Source organism: Pseudophryne corroboree, chromosome 3 (genome assembly GCF_028390025.1).
Source record: "Pseudophryne corroboree isolate aPseCor3 chromosome 3, aPseCor3.hap2, whole genome shotgun sequence".
Classification (NCBI taxonomy): Eukaryota; Metazoa; Chordata; class Amphibia; order Anura; family Myobatrachidae; genus Pseudophryne; species Pseudophryne corroboree.
In genome coordinates this window covers 149,518,291-149,538,823 of record NC_086446.1, presented here as the reverse complement: position 1 = coordinate 149,538,823, position 20,533 = coordinate 149,518,291, and the positions used below count along the sequence as shown (strand labels likewise).

Sequence of the window (20,533 nt, the reverse complement as noted above, 5' to 3'; positions counted from 1 at the left end):
CCGTACTCCTGTGCAGACTTATAGATATATTGGCCATTGACAGTGCAGCTGAGCTGCAGGGCTGGCGCGCTAGGTCTACGACTGACGGCATTCACAGACCATGCCATGGACAGATGCGATATGTCGATCTTCTGTTTAATGAACGACATATTGCACAGTGTATACCCAGCATTAATCAGTGCCGATTAAGTCCAGATGCACCAGGGTAAGTAGGATTGATAAGAACAGACAGCTGAGTGGGCGTGGTATGAAAAGTCGACATTCAGTAGATCGATACCAGAATGTCAACATGCTCTGAATGCCAACATAAACCTTATGACGACAACCAATATGTCAACACAATAGTCAACATCTTCAGAATGCCGACATAGGGTTAGGCTGAAATAAGCAAAAAAAAAAATAAGAATTTACTGACCGATAATTCTATTTCTCGTAGTCCGTAGTGGATGCTGGGAACTCCGTAAGGACCATGGGGAATAGCGGCTCCGCAGGAGACTGGGCACAAAAAGAAAGCTTTAGGACTACCTGGTGTGCACTGGCTCCTCCCCCTATGACCCTCCTCCAAGCCTCAGTTAGGATACTGTGCCCGGACGAGCGTACACAATAAGGAAGGATTTTGAATCCCGGGTAAGACTCATACCAGCCACACCAATCACACCGTACAACTTGTGATATGAAACCCAGTTAACAGCATGATAACAGAGGAGCCTCTGAATAGATGGCTCACAACAAGAACCCGATTAGTTAACAGTAACTATGTACAAGTATTGCAGACAATCCGCACTTGGGATGGGCGCCCAGCATCCACTACGGACTACGAGAAATAGAATTATCGGTAAGTAAATTCTTATTTTCTCTGACGTCCTAGTGGATGCTGGGAACTCCGTAAGGACCATGGGGATTATACCAAAGCTCCCAAACGGGCGGGAGAGTGCGGATGACTCTGCAGCACCGAATGAGAGAACTCCAGGTCCTCCTCAGCCAGGGTATCAAATTCATAGAATTTTGCAAACGTGTTTGCCCCTGACCAAGTAGCTGCTCGGCAAAGTTGTAAAGCAGAGACCCCTCGGGCAGCCGCCCAAGATGAGCCCACCTTCCTTGCGGAATGGGCTTTTATTGATTTAGGCTGCGGTCATCCTACCGCAGAATGCGCCAGCTGAATAGTGCTACAAATCCAGCGCGCAATAGACTGCTTAGAAGCAGGAGCACCCAGCTTGTTGGGTGCCATCAGGATAAACAGCGAGTCAGTTTTCCTGACTCTAGCCGTCCTGGAAAAATAAAATTTTCAGGGCCCTGACTACGTCCAGCAACTTGGAATCCTCCAAGTCCCTAGTAGCCGCAGGCACCACAATAGGTTGGTTCAAGTGAAAACCTGAGACCACCTTTGGGAGAAAATGAGGACGAGTCCTCAACTCTGCCCTATCCATATAGAAAAACAGATAAGGGCTTTTACATGACAAAGCCGCCAATTCTGACACACGCCTGGCCAAGGCCAAGGCCAACAGCATGACCACTTTCCACGCGAGATACTTTAGCTCCATGGTTTTAAGTGGCTCAACCAATGCGACTTTAGAAAATCCAACACCACGTTGAGATCCAAAAAGTGCCACAGGAGGCACAAAAGGAGGCTGAATATGTAGTACTCCTTTAACCAAAGTCTGAACTTCAGGCAGTGAAGCCAGTTCTTTCTGGAAGAAAATCGACAGAGCCGAAATCTGGACCTTGATGGACCCCAATGTGAGGCCCAAACGTCACCCCTGCTTGCAGGAATCGACATAGTTGAAATTCCTCCGTCGGGGCCTTCATGGCCTCCCACCAAGCAACAAATTTTCGCCAAACGCGGCGATAATGTCTTGCGGTGACATCCTTCCTGGCTATGATCAGGGTAGGGATGACTTCCTTCGGAATACCCTTTTCCTTTAGGATCCGGTGTTCTACCGCCATGCCGTCAAACGCAGCCGCGGTAAGTCTTGGAATAGACAGGGTGCCTACTGCAGCAGGTCTTGTCTAAGCGGCAGAGGCCAAGGGTCCTCTGCCAGCATCTCTTGAAGTTCCGGGTACCAAGCTCTTCATGGCCAATCCGGAACCCCGAGTATGGTTTTCACTCCTCGCCTTCTTATTATTCTCAGTACCTTGGGTATGAGAGGTAGAGGAGGAGACACATAAACCGACTGGTACACCCACGGTGTCACTAGAGCGTCCCCAGCGATCGCCTGAGGGTCCCTTGACCTGGCGCAATATCTTTTCAACTTCTTGTTGAGGCGGGACGCCATCATGTCCACCCGTGGTCATTCCCAACGGTTTACCCGCATTTGGAAAACTTCTGAATGAAGTCCCCATTCTCCTGGGTGTAGGTCGCCCATCGGAGAATCCTTGTGGCTTCTGCCATCGCCATCCTGCTTCTTGTGCCGCCCTGTCTGTTTACATGGGCGACCGCCGTGATGTCGTCTGATTGGATCAGTACCGGCTGGTTCTGAAGCAGGGGCCTTGCTTGGCTTAGGGCATTGTAAATGGCCCTTCGCTGCAGAATATTTACGTGAAGCGAAATCTCCTTGGAAATTTCTTCCCTGTGTGACTGCACCCCAGCCCCGAAGGCTGGCATCCGTGGTCACCAGGACCCAGTCCTGTATTCCGAATCTGCGGCCCTCTAGTAGATGAGCCCTCTGCTGCCACCACAGCAGCGACACACTGTTTCTTGCTGACAGGGTTATCCGCTGTTGTATCTGTAGATGGGACCCGGACCATTAGTCCCACAGGTCCCACTGGAACGTCCTTGCGTGGAGTCTTCCGAATGGAATTATGCTTCGTACGAAGCTACCATTTTTCCCAGGACTCGTGTGCATTGATGTACTGACACCTGTCCTGGTTTTAGGATGTCTCTGACTAGAGATGACAACTCCTCGGCTTTTTCCACTGGAAGAAACACTCTTTTCTGGTCTGCGTTCAGAAACATTCCCAGGAACAGAAGACGTGTCGTCGGGACCAGCTGTGACTTTGGAATATTGAGAATCCAGTCGTGCTGTTGTAGCACTTCCCGAGAGAGTGCTACCCCCACTACCAACTGTTCTTTGGACCTCGCCTTTATTAGGAGATCGTCCAAGTACGGGATAATAAAAACTTCCTTCTTGCGAAGGAGTATCATCACTTCGGCCATTACCTAGGTAAAGACCTTCGGTGCCGTGGACAATTCCACCGGCCGCGTCTGGAACTGATAGTGACAGTCCTGTACCACATATCTGAGGTACTCCTGGTGAGGAGGGTAAATGGGGACATGCAGGTACGCATCCTTGATGTCCAGGGAGACCCTGTAATCCCCCTCGTCCAGGCCCGTAATATCCGCCCTGAGCGATTCCATCTTGAACTTGAATCTTCTGATATAAAAGTTCCAGTATTTTAATTTCAAGATGGGTCTCACCGAAACGTTTCGGTACCACAACCACTGTGGAATAGTAACCCCTTCCTTGCTGAAGGAGGGGCACCTTGACAATCACTTGTTGTGATTATAGTGTTGAATATCCACCAACACCATCTCCCTGGCAGAGGGAGGTGCCAGTAAGGCAGATTTTAGGAAACGGCGGGGGGAAGAACGTCTCGAACTCCAGCCTGTACGCCTTAGATACTACTTGAAGGACCCAGGGATCCATGTGAGAGAGCCCACTGTCCGCTGAAATTTCTGAGACGGGCCCCCACCGTACCCGGGTCCGCCTGAGCAGCCCCCGCACCATGCTGTGGACCTACCGGACGCAGGGAGGACTTCTGCTCTTGGGAACTAGCTGTGTGTTGCAGCTTTTTTCTCTACCTTTGCCTCTCGGCAGAAAGGATGAGCCTCTAGCCCTCTTGCTTTTCTGGGGCCGAAAGGACTGTACTTGATGATTCGGTGCTTTCTTTTGTTGTGGGGTAGCCTGTGGCAAAAAAATCGATTTCCCAACAGTAGCTGTGGAAACGAGGTCTGAAAAACCATTCCCAAACAGTTTTACCCCCTTATAGGGCAACTTCCATGTGCCGATTCGAGTCGGCATCGCCTGACCATTGCCAAGTCCATAACCCCCGTCTGGCGGCAATGGACCTAGCGCTTATTTTTGATGCCAGCCGGCAAATATCCCTCTGTGCATCACGCATGTATAAGACCACGTCTTTTATATGCTCTATTTTCAGCAAAATATTGTCCCTATCCATAGTTATTTTCCGACAGGGAATCTGACCACGCAGCGGGAGCACTGCACATCCATGCCGAAGCAACGGCTGGTCGCAATATAATGCCCTAGTGTGTGACTATATCTTATAGGGTAACCTCCTGCTTTCTATCAGCAGGTCCCTTCAGGGCGGCCGTATCCGGAGACGGTAGTGCCACCTTTTCTGATAAGCGTGTAAGCGCTGTATCTACCCTATGGGGTGTTTCCCCGCGTGACCTATCCTCTGGCGGGAAAGGGTACGCTGCCAATAACCGTTTTAGAAATTATCAATTTCTTACCGGGGAAAGTCCTCACACACCTCATTTAATTTCTCAGATGCAGGAAAAACTACTAATAGTTTTCTCTCACCAAACACAAAACCCTTTTATGTGGTACCTGGGGTATAATCATAAATGTGTAATACATTTTTCATTGCCTCAATCCTGTAACGGGTGGACCTATTTGGAGGGTACACCAGTCTCATCGACGTCGACACTGGAGTCAGTATCCGTGTCGACATCTGTGTCTGTTATCTGAGGTAGCGGGCAATTTTAGAGCCCCCCATGACATTTGAGACGCTGGAACAGGCACAAGCTGAGTAGTCGGCTGTTCTGTGTCGTCGACCTTTTATGTAAGGAGTTGACACTTTCACGTAATCCTTCCATAAGTTCAACCACACCGGTGTCGACCCCGCAGGGGGTGACAACATATTTACAGGCATTCGCTCCGCCTCCACCTCATTATCCTCCACATACCTGTCGACACAGCAGTACCGACACACAGCACACACACAGGGAATGCTCTGATAGAGGACAGGACCCCACAAAGCCCTTTGGGGAGACAGAGGGAGAGTATGCCAGCACACACCAGGGCGCTATATATCACAGGGATAGCACCTATAAAAAGTGTTTTCCCTTATAGCTGCATATATATATGTATACTGCGCCTAAATTGTGCCCCCCCTCTCTTTTTAACCCTTTCTGTAGTGTATTAACTGCAGGGGAGAGCCAGGGAGCTTCCCTCCAATGGAGCTGTGAGGGAAAAATGGCGCCAGTGTGCTGAGATAGGCTCCGCCCCTTTTTCGCTGACTTTATTCCCGCATTTTTATGGATTCTGGCAGGGGTTAATGTACATCCATATAGCCCTGGGGGTTATATGCGATGTATTTTTGCCAGCCAAGGTGTTAATATTGCTGCTCAGGGCGCCCCCCCCCCCCCAGCGCCCTGCACCCATCAGTGACCGCAGTGTGAGGTGTGCATGAGGAGCAATGGCGCACAGCTGCAGTGCTGTGCGCTACCTTGATGAAGACTGATGTCTTCTGCCGCCGATTTTCCGGACCTCTTCTTGCTTCTGTAAGGGGGCCGGCGGCGCGGCTCTGGGACCGGACTCCGAGGCTGGGCCTGTGTTCGATCCCTCTGGAGCTAATGGTGTCCAGTAGCCTAAGAAGCCCAAGCTAGCTGCAAGCAGGCAGGTTCGCTTCTTCTCCCCTTAGTCCCTCGATGCAGTGAGCTTGTTGCCAGCAGGTCTCACTGAAAATAAAAAACCTAAAACTAACTTTTATCTAAGAAGCTCAGGAGAGCCCCCTAGATTGCACCCTGCTCGGTCGGGCACAAAAATCTAACTGAGGCTTGGAGGAGGGTCATAGGGGGAGGAGCCAGTGCACACCAGGTAGTCCTAAAGCTTTCTTCTTGTGCCCAGTCTCCTGCGGAGCCGCTATTCCCCATGGTCCTTACGGAGTTCCCAGCATCCACTAGGACATCAGAGAAACTAAGAATAAGCAAAAAACTGCATGTCGACATTCTGGTGTCACCATGTTAAATGCTGACCTTACGCACATTTTAGCCATGTTGACCTATAGTCCATGTCAACATTCTGACTGCTGTCATTCAGAACCTGCCGACCCCTCTGAAAGTCAGCTTTCTGACCAGACACCCAGCTGTGTATCATTTACTGCACTGGGCACCCAAAAGAAGAAGAGAAGAAAACAGGTGCAGCTACTAAATACTTTAAAAAAATAAAAAAATTGGGTAACATTATTCTCCCAGCGTTCTGCACTCACCTGCAGGTACCTGGGGTGTGCCAGTACAGTCCCACATCCCTCCATCTCACAGCGCACGTACTGAAGAGGGGGCTTCTTCCTGATCACAGGGTCACACATCAGGGATTAGTAAATAAGAACATACAATCGCTGAATCCACACTTCCGGGAAGGACTACAATGTTATTAAACCTTTAGAGAAGGCTGCACACTCAGCAGTTACACTGGGTATTACCAGACAAGCAAACAGCACCCACTCTGAGTACTGTAGTATAAGCATGAAAGCTAATGGTTTATTGGGCAGCATGACCTAATCCTCGTTACATGACATTATAGTCAGTAACGGAGATCATTTTTGAACTTTAACCAGGCAGCAACTGGGAATCACCACACATCTCCCTCGCTCATATTTACACATTAACTCCCTTTCAGGCAAACAGCAGTGACACATGTGCCAAGGGGCAGTTACCTGGAAGTCATGGAACCTGCCACATGACAATCACATGCATGTGAGCACATCATAACTACAGAATGTTATTCACAAACGTCCTTTCTAGTTCTATAGAACTCTTCAGCGAAGCAGAGGCCAGTGTATATTGCAATTTCCCTGCTTTATGTAGTGTCAGAGGTAGAACTGTAGTTATAGCAGACATTGTTTATTTGCACAGACATTCAATAAAATGAGTATGGATGGATCCGTGGCTTCATGTTGCCTACAATTCTAGCACTACTATCTGCAGGTAACAGTAGACAAATTTTAGACCCAGATTTATCAAGCCTTGGAGAGTGGTAAATTGCACGGTGAAAAAGTACCAATCAGCCCATAATTGTCATTTTTCAAACACAGCCTGTAATATGGCAGGAGCTGGTTGGTTGGTACTTTATCACCTTGCAATTTATCACTCTCCACGGCTTGATAAATCTGGGCCTTAGTCTTTAACGGTCTAGTTTTGGTAAGCCTTTGCCTCTGGATCTGGTCAAAATTAAGTCATTCAGGATCCCGACAGACAGAAGCCCAATACCAGGATAGCGACAGATCACGGAGGTAAGTACAGTGGTTGGGTTAGGGTTAAGCTGCGGGAAGGGTGGGTTAGCGATTAGGTGAAACACCAAGAAGCAGTTGGGATTTGGACCATCGGGAGGGAGGGTTAGGGAAAGGGACAAGGTTAGACTTAGCTGCCTCCTTCACCCCATTTCAAACAGTCGGGATGCTGAGGTCGGCATATGACTACCGAGATCCCATAACCAACCGGTTAACAACAACAAAACAACAACAACTGAACATATTGACCAATCTATGTGCTTTTAAACTTTGAGCAGCTTCCAGATGATGGTCCAATATCATATTTATATAAAAAAAACAACTAAAATACATAAAAAAATAAATAAATACACAACGTATATAGCCACTTATTTGTTTCTAGTGGAGTTAATCTAGAGATTTTGTAATGAATACTGTAGATGATGTTGTAGCCTTAGAAAAGGTTTTCACAGATATTTTTATGTACTTCAATCAACAGGTATAAAATCATGATACTGTTGTGTTCCCTGAATAGTTACTGACTTGCTGAAATGATCATTCATTCAAAAATGTTTCAGACTCAATATAGTCTTCTTACGTTGTGAACGCCAAATTAATTCCAGATATATTATCTACTGCCCATTTATAAAGTTATACAGTGCATCCGGAAAGTATTTCCAGCGCTTCATTTTTCCACATTGTTATGTTACAGCCTCATTCCACAATGGAATAAATTCATTTTCCCCTCAAAATTGTACACACAATACCCCATAATAACAACGTGAAAAAAGTTTGAGATTTCTGCAAATTTATTAAAAATAAAAAAATAAGAAAATCACATGTACAAGTATTCACAGCCTTTGCCATGAAGCTCAAAATTGAGCTCAGGTGCACCCTGTTTCCACTGATCATCCTTGAGGTGTTCCTACAGCTTAATTAGAGTCCACCTATGGTCAATTCAGTTGATTGGGCATGATTTGGAAAGGCACACACACCTGTCTATATAAGGCCCCACACTTGACAGTGCATATCTGAGCACAAACCAAGCATGAAGTCAAAGGACTTGTCTGTAGACCTCCAAGACAGGATGGTCTCGAGGCACAAATTTGGGGAAGGGTACATAAAAATGTCTGCTGCTTTGAAGATCGCAATGAGCACAGTGGCCTCCATCATCCGGAAATGGAAGAAGTTCAGAATCACCAGGACTCTTCCTAGAGCTGGCCGTCCGTTTAAACTGAGCAATTGGGGGAGAAGCACCCTAGTCAGGGAGGTGACTAAGAATCCGATGGTCACTCTGTCAGAGCTACAGCATTCCTCTGTGGAGAGAGGAGAACCTTCCAGAAGGACAACCATCTCTGCAGCAATCCACCAATGAGGCCTGTATGGTAGAGTGGCCAGACGGAAGCCACTCCTTAGTAAAAAGCACATGGCAGCCCGCCTGGAGTTTTCCAAAAAGCACGTGAAGGACTCTCAGACCATGAGAAACAAAATTCTCTGGTCTGCTGAGACAAAGATTGAACTCTTTAGTGTGAATGCCAGGTGACCTCTTTGGAGAAAACAAAAGTTCCAGTACTGGTCAGGCAAAAAGCTTTCACCAGGTCTGGAGGGTAACCCGCACCGAGATTTATGAGTTATGTTGTAAGTCACAAAGTTGGAGTGCCTATAATTATATCTAATTAAACCCTATTATAGGGATTCGCATGCATATATACATATATACATACATAAATGAAAAAAGGTTCAAAGGCTCATAAAGGTGCTACCAACTGGTTTAAACAAGGATATGGAGTCAAATCCCCATAGAAAGGGGAAAAGAAAAAGAAACCAGATAAATTTAAGGTGCACTCATCCAACTACTGAATCGTTGATACAATTATTGTTATGACACATATATATCCCCAGCAGCAATGTCAAATAAGGGCTTAAATGCTCAGTAACCTTAATTGATGTAGAGGTTTATTTTATTATGCATTTGTATGGGACTAAATTGTCCTTTATTGAAAATAGAGCGAAATATTAAAATTCATAGAATAAGAGACAGTAAATAGAAGGTGACAGAAATAGAGCTAATGTGAATAAAGATTTAAAAACAGAGCTAATGTGTTTCTCCCTTCATATATTTTCCTGTGTTTATTACAATTGTGGATTCACATGCATATATTTGCACAGCACTGTGTCAGTGCTATACTCATATGAGACCTGCGGTTTTCATATTCATTTGAGCCTACTATGCTGCGATAGAGGGAGATGTGCTGTCTTGCTTGAAAGTTGCAAACTGTTACATCAAATTGTAACCAAGTTTTATTTATATAAAAATGTGCAACAAAAGATCTCCACTCCTGCCCCTAAGGCTGTGATTATGGTTACTTGATTCTAATGTCATAAATTGAGGAGTGACACAATGTTGCTAAATATGTAACTTATGCCTGAAATTCTAGAATATCATATGGTGCAGGAAGTGCTAATATGATATTGTGTTAGAAGCAACTGATGGGGATAAGCCAGGGTGAATAATTCCACTGCCCTGTATTAGAAACTATCTAATTTAAAAATCTTAGTAATCTCTGACACCAATTACTGTTATTACTGATGCTCAGATAAACGTACAGGATAGATGGATTATAATATATCCCATGTGATGTTGATACCACAGTGTTCCACACCGTTTATGTAAGTTGGTATTACGTATATATTTAATCAGCAGTCGTTACTGGTACTCAGCAATATTAAATTGTGTCCATGCGGGGCATATTAATAACGTTTAAATATTGCTAGTCACATTCAGATACGTTATAAATTATGCAGATACCAAAGGATCATGCCCCTGTTTGTCGGCTGACTGCAGTATACGTACAATGACACTAAATATCCGCTATGTACAGGGACAATCTAGTATCTGGCATTAACCCCTGTAGTCTCTCTTATTTATTATTAATGTCAGCTATACCACAGCGTATAGATAGAGTTTCAGGTATATAAATGCGTTTACAGACTCCTCTCTAATATAAGCAGGTTTGGCTTCTAATAATCCACTATAGGTCTCATAGGTATATTGTATACCGTTTGCACAATTTTAAACATGAATACTAAAACGGGAACACATTGCTGCAGCCTTTTGAGAAAACCAGGCACCGCTCATCACCAGGCCAATACCATCCCTACAGTGAAGCATGGTGGTGGCAGCATCATGCTGTGGGGATGTTTTTCAGCGGCAGGAATTGGCAAACTAGTCAGGATAGAGTGAAAGATGAATACAGCAATGTACAGAGACATCCTGGATGAAAACCTGTTCCAGAGCGCTCTTGACCTCAGACTGGGGCGACGGTTCAACTTTCAGAAGGACAACGACCCTAAGCACACAGCCAAGATATCAAAGGAGTGGCTTCAGGATAACTCTGTGAATGTCCTGGAGTGGCCCAGCCAGAGCCCAGACTTGAATCCGATTGAACATCTCTGGAGAGATCTGAAAATTGCTGTGCTTCCCATTCAACCTGATGGAGCTTGAGAGCTGCTGCAAAGAGGAATGGGCGAAACTGGCCAAAGATAGGTGTGCCAAGCTTGTGGAATCATACTCAAAAAGACTTGAGGCTGTAATTGCTGCCAAAAGTGCATCAACAAAAGTATTGAACAAACGCTGTGAATACTTATGTACACGTGATTTATTTTTGTATTTTAAATAAATTAGCAAAAATCTAAAAAAAACCTCAATTTTTTCCCCACATGGTAATTATGGGTTATTGCGTGTAGAATTTTGAGAGAAAAAAAAAGTAATTTATTCCATTTTGGAGTAAGGCTGTAACATAACAAAATGTGGAAAAAGTGAAGCCCTGTGAATACTTTCCGGACGCACTGTATATCCGTTGCGTATAAAAGAAATAATAAGAATTTACTTACCGATAATTCTATTTCTCGGAGTCCGTAGTGGATGCTGGGGTTCCTGAAAGGACCATGGGGAATAGCGGCTCCGCAGGAGACAGGGCACAAAAAGTAAAGCTTTAGGATCAGGTGGTGTGCACTGGCTCCTCCCCCTATGACCCTCCTCCAAGCCTCAGTTAGGATACTGTGCCCGGACGAGCGTACACAATAAGGAAGGATTTATGAATCCCGGGTAAGACTCATACCAGCCACACCAATCACACTGTACAACCTGTGATCTGAACCCAGTTAACAGTATGATAACAGCGGAGCCTCTGAAAAGATGGCTCACAACAATAATAACCCGATTTTTGTAACTACTGTATGTACAAGTATTGCAGATAATCCGCACTAGGGATGGGCGCCCAGCATCCACTACGGACTCCGAGAAATAGAATTATCGGTAAGTAAATTCTTATTTTCTCTATCGTCCTAGTGGATGCTGGGGTTCCTGAAAGGACCATGGGGATAATACCAAAGCTCCCAAACGGGCGGGAGAGTGCGGATGACTCTGCAGCACCGAATGAGAGAACTCCAGGTCCTCCTTAGCCAGGGTATCAAATTTGTAGGATTTTACCAACGTGTTTGCCCCTGACTAAATAGCCGCTCGGCAAAGTTGTAAAGCCGAGACCCCTCGGGCAGCCGCCCAAGATAAGCCCACCTTCCTTGTGGAATGGGCATTTACATATTTTGGCTGTGGCAGGCCTGCCACATAATGTGCAAGCTGAATTGTATTACACATCCAACTAGCAATAGTCTGCTTAGAAGCAAGAGCACCCAGTTTGTTGGGTGCATACAGGATAACAGCAAGTCAGTTTTCCTGACTCCAGCCGTCCTGGAACCTATATTTACAGGGCCCTGACAACATCTAGCAACCTGGAGTCCTCCAAGTCCCTAGTAGGCGCAAGGCACCAAAATAAGCTGGTTCAGGTGAAACACTGACACCACCTTAGGGAGAGAACTGGGGACGAGTCCGCAGCTCTGCCCTGTCCAAATGGACAACCAGATATGGGCTTTTTTGAGAAAAAAACCACCAATTTGACACTCGCCTGGTCCAGGCCAGGGCCAAGAGCATGGTCACTTTTCATGTGAGATGCTTCAAATCCACAGATTTGACTGGTTTTAAACCAATGTGATTTGAGGAATCCCAGAACTACGTTGAGATCCCACAGTGCCACTGGAGGCACAAAAGGGGGTTGTATATGCAATACTCCCTTGACAAACTTCTGGACTTCAGGAACTGAAGCCACTTCTTTCTGGAAGAAAATCGACAGGGCCGAAATTTGAACCTTAATGGACCCCAATTTGAGGCCCATAGACACTCCTGTTTGCAGGAAATGCAGGAATCGACCGAGTTGAAATTTCTTCGTGGGGCCTTTCTGGCCTCACACCACGCAACATATTTTTGCCACATGTGGTGATAATGTTGTGCGGTCACCTCCTTTCTGGCTTTGACCAGGGTAGGAATGACCTCTTCCGGAATGCCTTTTTCCCTTAGGATCCGGCGTTCCACCGCCATGCCGTCAAACGCAGCTGCGGTAAGTCTTGGAACAGACATGGTACTTGCTGAAACAAGTCCCTTCTTAGCGGCAGAGGCCATAAGTCCTCTGTGAGCATCTCTTGAAGTTCCGGGTACCAAGTCCTTCTTGGCCAATCCGGAGCCATGAGTATAGTTCTTACTCCTCTACGTCTTATAAGTCTCAGTACCTTAGGTATGAGAAGCAGAGGATGGAACACATACACCGACTGGTACATCCATGGTGTTACCAGAACGTCCACAGCTATTGCCTGAGGGTCTCTTAACCTGGCGCAATACCTGTCCCGTTTTTTGTTCAGACGGGACGCCATCATGTCCACCTTTGGTATTTCCCAACGGTTTACAATCATGTGGAAAACTTCCCGATGAAGTTTCCATTCTGCCGGGTGGAGGTCGTGCCTGCTGAGGAAGTCTGCTTCCCAGTTTCCATTCCCGGAATGAAACACTGCTGACAGTGCTATCACATGATTTTCCGCCCAGCGAAAAGTCCTTGCAGTTTTTGCCATTGCCCTCCTGCTTCTTGTGCCGCCCTGTCTATTTACGTGGGCGACTGCCGTGATGTTTTTCCCACTGGATCAATACCGGCTGACCTTGAAGCAGAGGTCTTGCTAAGCTTAGAGTATTATAAATTTACCCTTAGCTCCAGTATATTTATGTGGAGAAAAATCTCCAGACTTGATCACACTCCCTGGAAATTTTTTCCTTGTGTGACTGCTCCCCAGCCTCTCGGGCTGGCCTCCGTGGTCACCAGCATCCAATCCTGAATGCCGAATCTGCGGCCCTCTAGAAGATGAGCACTCTGTAACCACCACAGGAGAGACACCCTTGTCCTTGGATATAGGGTTATCCACTGATGCATCTGAAGATGCGATCCGGACCATTTGTCCAGCAGATCCCACTGAAAAATTCTTGCGTGAAATCTGCCGAATGGAATTGCTTCGTAGGAAGTCACCATCTTTACCAGGACCCTTGTGCAATGATGCACTGATTTTAGGAGGTTCCTGACTAGCTCGGATAACTCCCTGGCTTTCTCTTCCGGGAGAAACACCTTTTTCTGGACTGTGTCCAGAATCATCCCTAGGCACAGCAGACTTGTCGTCGGGATCAGCTGCGATTTTGGAATATTCAGAATCCACCCGTGCTGTTGTAGCAGTATCCGAGATAGTGCTACTCCGACCTCCAACTGTTCCCTGGACTTTGCCCTTATCAGGAGATCGTCCAAGTAAGGGATAATTAAGACGCCTTTTCTTCGAAGAAGAATCATCATTTCGGCCATTACCTTGGTAAAGACCCGGGGTGCCGTGGACAATCCAAACGGCAGCGTCTGAAACTGATAGTGACAGTTCTGTACCACGAACCTGAGGTACCCTTAGTGAGAAGGGCAAATTTTGGACATGGAGGTAAGCATCCCTGATGTCTCGGGACACTATATAGTCCCCTTCTTCCTGGTTCGTTATCACTGCTCTGAGTGACTCCATCTTGATTTGAACCTTTGTAAGTGTTCAAATTTTTTTAGATTTAGAATAGGTCTCACCTAGCCTTCTGGCTTCAGTACCACAATATAATGTGGAATAATACCCCTTTTCTTGTTGTAGGAGGGGTAATTTGATTATCACCTGCTGGGAATACAGCTTGTGAATTGTTTCCCATACTGCCTCCTTGTCGGAGGGAGACCTTGGTAAACCAGACTTCAGGAGCCTGCGAAGGGGAAACGTCTCGACATTCCAATCTGTACCCCTGGGATACTACATGTAGGATCCAGGGGTCCTGTACGGTCCCAGCGTCATGCTGAGAGCTTGGCAGAAGCGGTGGAACGCTTCTGTTCCTGGGAATGGGCTGCCTGCTGCAGTCTTCTTCCCTTTCCTCTATCCCTGGGCAGATATGACTCTTATAGGGACGAAAGGACTGAGGCTGAAAAGACGGTGTCTTTTTCTGCAGAGATGTGACTTAGGGTAAAAACGGTGGATTTTCCAGCAGTTGCCGTGGCCACCAGGTCCGATGGACCGACCCCAAATAACTCCTCTTCCTTTATACGGCAATACACCTTTGTGCCGTTTGGAATCTGCATCACCTGACCACTGTCGTGTCCATAAACATCTTCTGGCAGATATGGACATCGCACTTACTCTTGATGCCAGAGTGCAAATATCCCTCTGTGCATCTCGCATATATAGAAAATGCATCCTTTAAATGCTCTATAGTCAATAAAATACTGTCCCTGTCAAGGGTATCAATATTTTTAGTCAGGGAATCCGACCAAGCCACCCCAGCTCTGCACATCCAGGCTGAGGCGATCGCTGGTCGCAGTATAACACCAGTATGTGTGTATATACTTTTTATGATATTTTCCAGCCTCCTGTCAGCTGGCTCCTTGAGGACGGCCCTATCTATAGACGGTACCGCCACTTGTTTTGATAAGCGTGTGAGCGCCTTATCCACCCTAAGGGGTGTTTCCCAACGCGCCCTAACTTCTGGCGGGAAAGGGTATACCGCCCATAATTTTCTATCGGGGGGAACCCACGCATCATCACACACTTCATTTAATTTATCTGATTCAGGAAAAACTACGGTAGTTTTTTCACATCCCACATAATACCCTCTTTTGTGGTACTTGTAGTATCAGAAATATGTAACACCTCCTTCATTGCCCTTAACGTGTGGCCCTAATAAGGAATACGTTTGTTTATTCACCGTCGACACTGGATTCAGTGTCCGTGTCTGTGTCTGTGTCGACCGACTAAAGTAAACGGGCGTTTTAAAACCCCTGACGGTGTTTCTGAGACGTCTGGACCGGTACTAATTGTTTGTCGGCCGTCTCATGTCGTCAACCGACCTTGCAGCGTATTGACATTATCACGTAATTCCCTAAATAAGCCATCCATTCCGGTGTCGACTCCCTAGAGAGTGACATCACCATTACAGGCAATTGCTCCGCCTCCTCACCAACATCGTCCTCATACATGTCGACACACACGTACCGACACACAGCACACACACAGGGAATGCTCTGATAGAGGACAGGACCCACTAGCCCTTTGGAGAGACAGAGGGAGAGTTTGCCAGCACACACCAAAAACGCTATAATTATATAGGGACAACCTTATATAAGTGTTTTCCCTTATAGCATCTTTTATATATTTCTAACGCCAAATTAGTGCCCCCCCTCTCTGTTTTAACCCTGTTTCTGTAGTGCAGTGCAGGGGAGAGCCTGGGAGCCTTCCCTCCAGTCTTTCTGTGAGGGAAAATGGCGCTGTGTGCTGAGGAGATAGGCCCCGCCCCTTTTTCGGCGGGCTCGTCTCCCGCTCTTTAATGGATTCTGGCAGGGGTTAAATATCTCCATATAGCCCCCGGAGGCTATATGTGAGGTATTTTTAGCCAAAAAAAGGTTTTCATTTGCCTCCCAGGGCGCCCCCCTCCCAGCGCCCTGCACCCTCAGTGACTGCCGTGTGAAGTGTGCTGAGAGGAAATGGCGCACAGCTGCAGTGCTGTGCGCTACCTTAAGAAGACTGAGGAGTCTTCTGCCGCCGATTCTGGACCTCTTCTCGTTTCAGCATCTGCAAGGGGGCCGGCGGCGAGGCTCCGGTGACCATCCAGGCTGTACCTGTGATCGTCCCTCTGGAGCTAATGTCCAGTAGCCAAAGAAGCCAATCCATCCTGCACGCAGGTGAGTTCACTTCTTCTCCCCTAAGTCCCTCGTTGCAGTGATCCTGTTGCCAGCAGGACTCACTGTAAAATAAAAAACCTAAACTAAACTTTTCTAAGCAGCTCTTTAGGAGAGCCACCTAGATTGCACCCTTCTCGGCCGGGCACAAAAATCTAACTGAGGCTCATAGGGGGAGGAGCCAGTGCACACCACCTGATCCTAAAGCTTTACTTTTTGTGCCCTGTCTCCTGCGGAGCCGCTATTCCCCATGGTCCTTTCAGGAACCCCAGCATCCACTAGGACGATAGAGAAAGTAGCTTGTGTATGTGATGGACAAGAATAAAGATGACGACGAATTAAAAGTGACCTTCCTTCATCCAGCTAGACTTTCACCATCATTATTCTATCCAACGAAGCCCGATATACTATGGATACCTCTAATATGCAAAGTCGACCCTATAAGTCCAACTGGAAGAATTTAGGTCATGTCTCCTGATGACACTTTAAAAACAGCTGTGGTATTGTCAAACTATCTTCAGCTAACATTGTTGACTGACTAATACAATGTCATGTGTTTCTATTCAACTTGATTTATATAATTAAACTAATGAAGCCATCAAATCTATTATTACCGGTTACTACTTGTATTACACCCGGCTTTTTTGAATAAACTACCTTGCTTTAAAATTATTTTTAACTGTGAACCCATTATCCTCACACTTTTAAAATTCTGACAAACCTTTAACACTAGTACAGGTTGAGTATCCCATATCCAAATATTCCAAAATACGGAATATTACGAAATACGGACTTTTTTGAGTGAGAATGAGATAGTGAAACATTTGTTTTTTGATGGCTCAATGTGCATAAACTTTGTTTAATACACAAAGTTATTAAAATATTGTATTAAATGACCTTCAGGCTGTGTGTATAAGGTGTATATGAAACATAAATGAATTGTGTGAATGTAGACACACTTTGTTTAATGCACAAAGTTATAAAATATATTGGCTAAAATGACCTTCAGGCTGTGTGTATGAGGTGTATATGAAACATAAATGCATTCTGTGCTTAGATTTAGGTCCCATCACCATGATATCTCATTATGGGATGCAATTATTCCAAAATACGGAAAAATCCCATATCCAAAATACCTCTGGTCCCAAGTATTTTGGATAAGGGATACTCAACCTGTATAGGCTTTTTCCAGAAATTTTCATAACTTTTTTAGATAATCATGATCATAAATTTCAGTTTGAATTTAGAAAAAAAGTTTTTCCTCACAAAGCCAATTGTTTTGTATATCATAGGAAAGGGCATAAAAAACACAGTAAAATGACAACTCTCTAGCTTAATTAGACAAACTGCTATGGCAATTTGAAAATATGCTGGTTGTACGTTTTGACAGATTTTTTTTAAAGTTTACATAGCCATAATTTGGAAACAGCAAAAGATATCTAATAAATATTTTGTATTTTTCTTATACAGGTTGAGTATCCCATATCCAAATATTCCGAAATATGGGATATTCCGAAATACGGAATTTTTGGAGGGAGAGGGAGATAGTGAAACCTTTGTTTTCTGACGTCTCAATGTACACAAACTTTAATACACAAAGTTATTAAACATATTGTATTAAATGACCTTCAGGCTGTGTGTATAAGGGCCCTCATTCCGAGTCGTTCGCTCGGTATATTTCATCGCATCGCAGTAAAATTCCGCTTAGTACGCATGCGCAATATTCGCACTGCGACTGCGCCAAGTAATTTAACAATGAAGATAGTATTTTTACTCACGGCTTTTTCTTCGCTCCGGCGATCGTAATGTGATTGACAGGAAATGGGTGTTACTGGGCGGAAACACGTCGTTTCAGGGGCGTGTGGTTAAAAACGCTACCGTTTCCGGAAAAAACGCAGGAGTGGCCGGAGAAACGGAGGAGTGTCTGGGCGAACGCTGGGTGTGTTTATGACGTCAAACCAGGAACGACAAGCACTGAACTGATCGCAGATGCCGAGTAAGTCTGAAGCTACTCTGAAACTGCTAAGTAGTTAGTAATCGCAATATTGCGAATACATCGGTCGCAATTTTAAGAAGCTAAGATTCACTCCCAGTAGGCGGCGGCTTAGCGTGTGTAACTCTGCTAAAATCGCCTTGCGAGCGATCAACTCGGAATGAGGGCCAAGGTGTATATGAAACATAAACGTACTCTGTGCTTAGACTTGGGTCCCATCACCATGATATCTCATTATGGTATGCAATTATTCCAAAATACGAACAAATCCGATATCCAAAATACTTCTGGTCCCAAGCATTTTGGATAAGGGATACTCAACCTGTATATGTTCTCTTTATATACCAAATCTGAACAAAATCTGAGCTGGGAAGGTAAAATTTTAACAAAATGTGTGTTGATACGACACGGAATTACCCAGAGGTGGAGTTGGATTTTCCCAACACAGTTCTACAAAATGTCCCATCACTCATGTTCATGATAAACATACTATCCAATTCAACCCTTTCACTTTCCTTGCTGCTGTGGTCCATCCTTCCTAGTTTCACACAAACTATTGCCTGAACATTTCTCATCCGGTCTCCCTCCTTCCTTATCCTATCCCCACCATCATCATGGGTAACGTCAACATTCCCACTGACAATCTATAACAGCAGTAGCCAACCCGCGGCTCTCGAGCCGCATGCAGCTCTTCCATCCTCCGCTTGCGGCTAGGTCGGCTCTCGGCCACTGGTGCCCGACACACACGTCTCTTCACCCCCCCGCCACCTCCAAGTGCTGCTCACCGCGCTGCTTTGAGGGGAAGAGAGCGCCGCGTGCGCCCTTCCTGCCCCTCAGTGTCTATCTTCAATTCAGCGACGGCCCGTGAGCCAATCAGAGCTTGCAGACCGGAAGCTAAAGCTCCTGATTGGCTGCCGGACCGCAGGCTTTGATTGGCTTGCGGACCGGCGCCTAATTGAAGATAGCCACCCGTACCGCCGTCGGAGACCGAGGGGCAGGAGAGCCACACGCTGTGACCTCCTCCCCTCACAGCAGCAGTGCGGTGAGCAGCACACTGGCACTGTGGGGACATGTGTATCTGGCACTGGGGGCATATCTGGCACTGGGGGGACATGTGTATCTAGCACTGGCGGCATTTCTGTATCTGGCACTGGGGGGCATATCTGGCACTGTGGGGACATGTGTATCTGGCACTGGGGGCATATCTGCATCTGGTACTGGGGGCATACCTGCATCTGGTACTGGGGGCATATTTGGCACTGTAGGGACATGTGTATCTGGAACTAGGGGGCATATCTGGCATTGTGGGGCATATAGACATCTGCCACTGGGAGGGCATATAGGTATCTGCCACTGAAGGGGGGGGGGGGGCATATAGGTATCTGCCATGGGGGGGGGGGGGGGGGGGTTGGGGGCATATAGGTATCTGCCACTGGGGGGGGCGGCATATAGGTATCTGCCACGGAAGGGGATATATAGGTATCTGCCACTGGGGGGGGGGCATATAGGTATCTGCCACGGAAGGGGATATATAGGTATCTGGCACTGGTGGGGGGAGGGTTTGGGGAGACACGTGTATCTGGCACTGTTGGGACGACAGATGTGTATCTGGCACTGTGGAGGCACCCATTTTTTGGCGTTTTTATATGTATGTGGCACTGTACTGGGGCATTACATGTATGTGGCACTGTGCAACATGACTAAAAACGGGGTTATGACACAATGTCATACTCCTACAAACGTCATACCGAAAGGTGTGCTCACAAAAATGGGGTGTGGCTTTGTGTCAACTAGGCCACGCCCCCATTTGTGCGCATGTGCTTACGGCGTGCGCATGGTAGTGGCTCTTGCTCTTGACTACAGATCGTTTTTGGCTCTTTGCCTGTGACTGGTTAGCCACCCCTGATCTATATTCTCTCTGTGCTTCCAAACTCCTTTCTCAGCCTCTTCCAATGGAAGTACTCCATTATTCATTGGCATATTTTTTTTTCTCGACTAGTGGTTCTCAACTCCAATGCTCAGGATTTCGATCTCTGGAAACAGGTGGGATAATTATTGAAAAATAAAAATAAGATTTTAAACCTACCGGTAAATCTTTTTTTCCTAGTGCGTAGAGGATGCTGGGACTCCGTAAGGACCATGGGGAATAGACGGGCTCCGCAGGAGACATGGGCACTAAAAAGAACTTTAGATATGG

The 20,533-nt window shown here is 46.2% G+C and overlaps 1 protein-coding gene across 3 annotated transcripts in view; it reads right to left on the bottom strand.

Moving 5' to 3' along the window:
- ZFP91 (ZFP91 zinc finger protein, atypical E3 ubiquitin ligase) overlaps window positions 1–20,533 on the bottom strand; it is a 94,292-nt gene that overhangs the window by 3,396 nt on the left and 70,363 nt on the right. For all 3 annotated transcript variants that reach the window (XM_063958479.1, XM_063958478.1, XM_063958480.1), the window contains one exon: window positions 6,232–6,310. In XM_063958479.1, coding sequence (XP_063814549.1) covers window positions 6,232–6,310 — 79 coding nt within the window. The remainder of the gene's footprint in view (window positions 1–6,231; window positions 6,311–20,533) is intronic.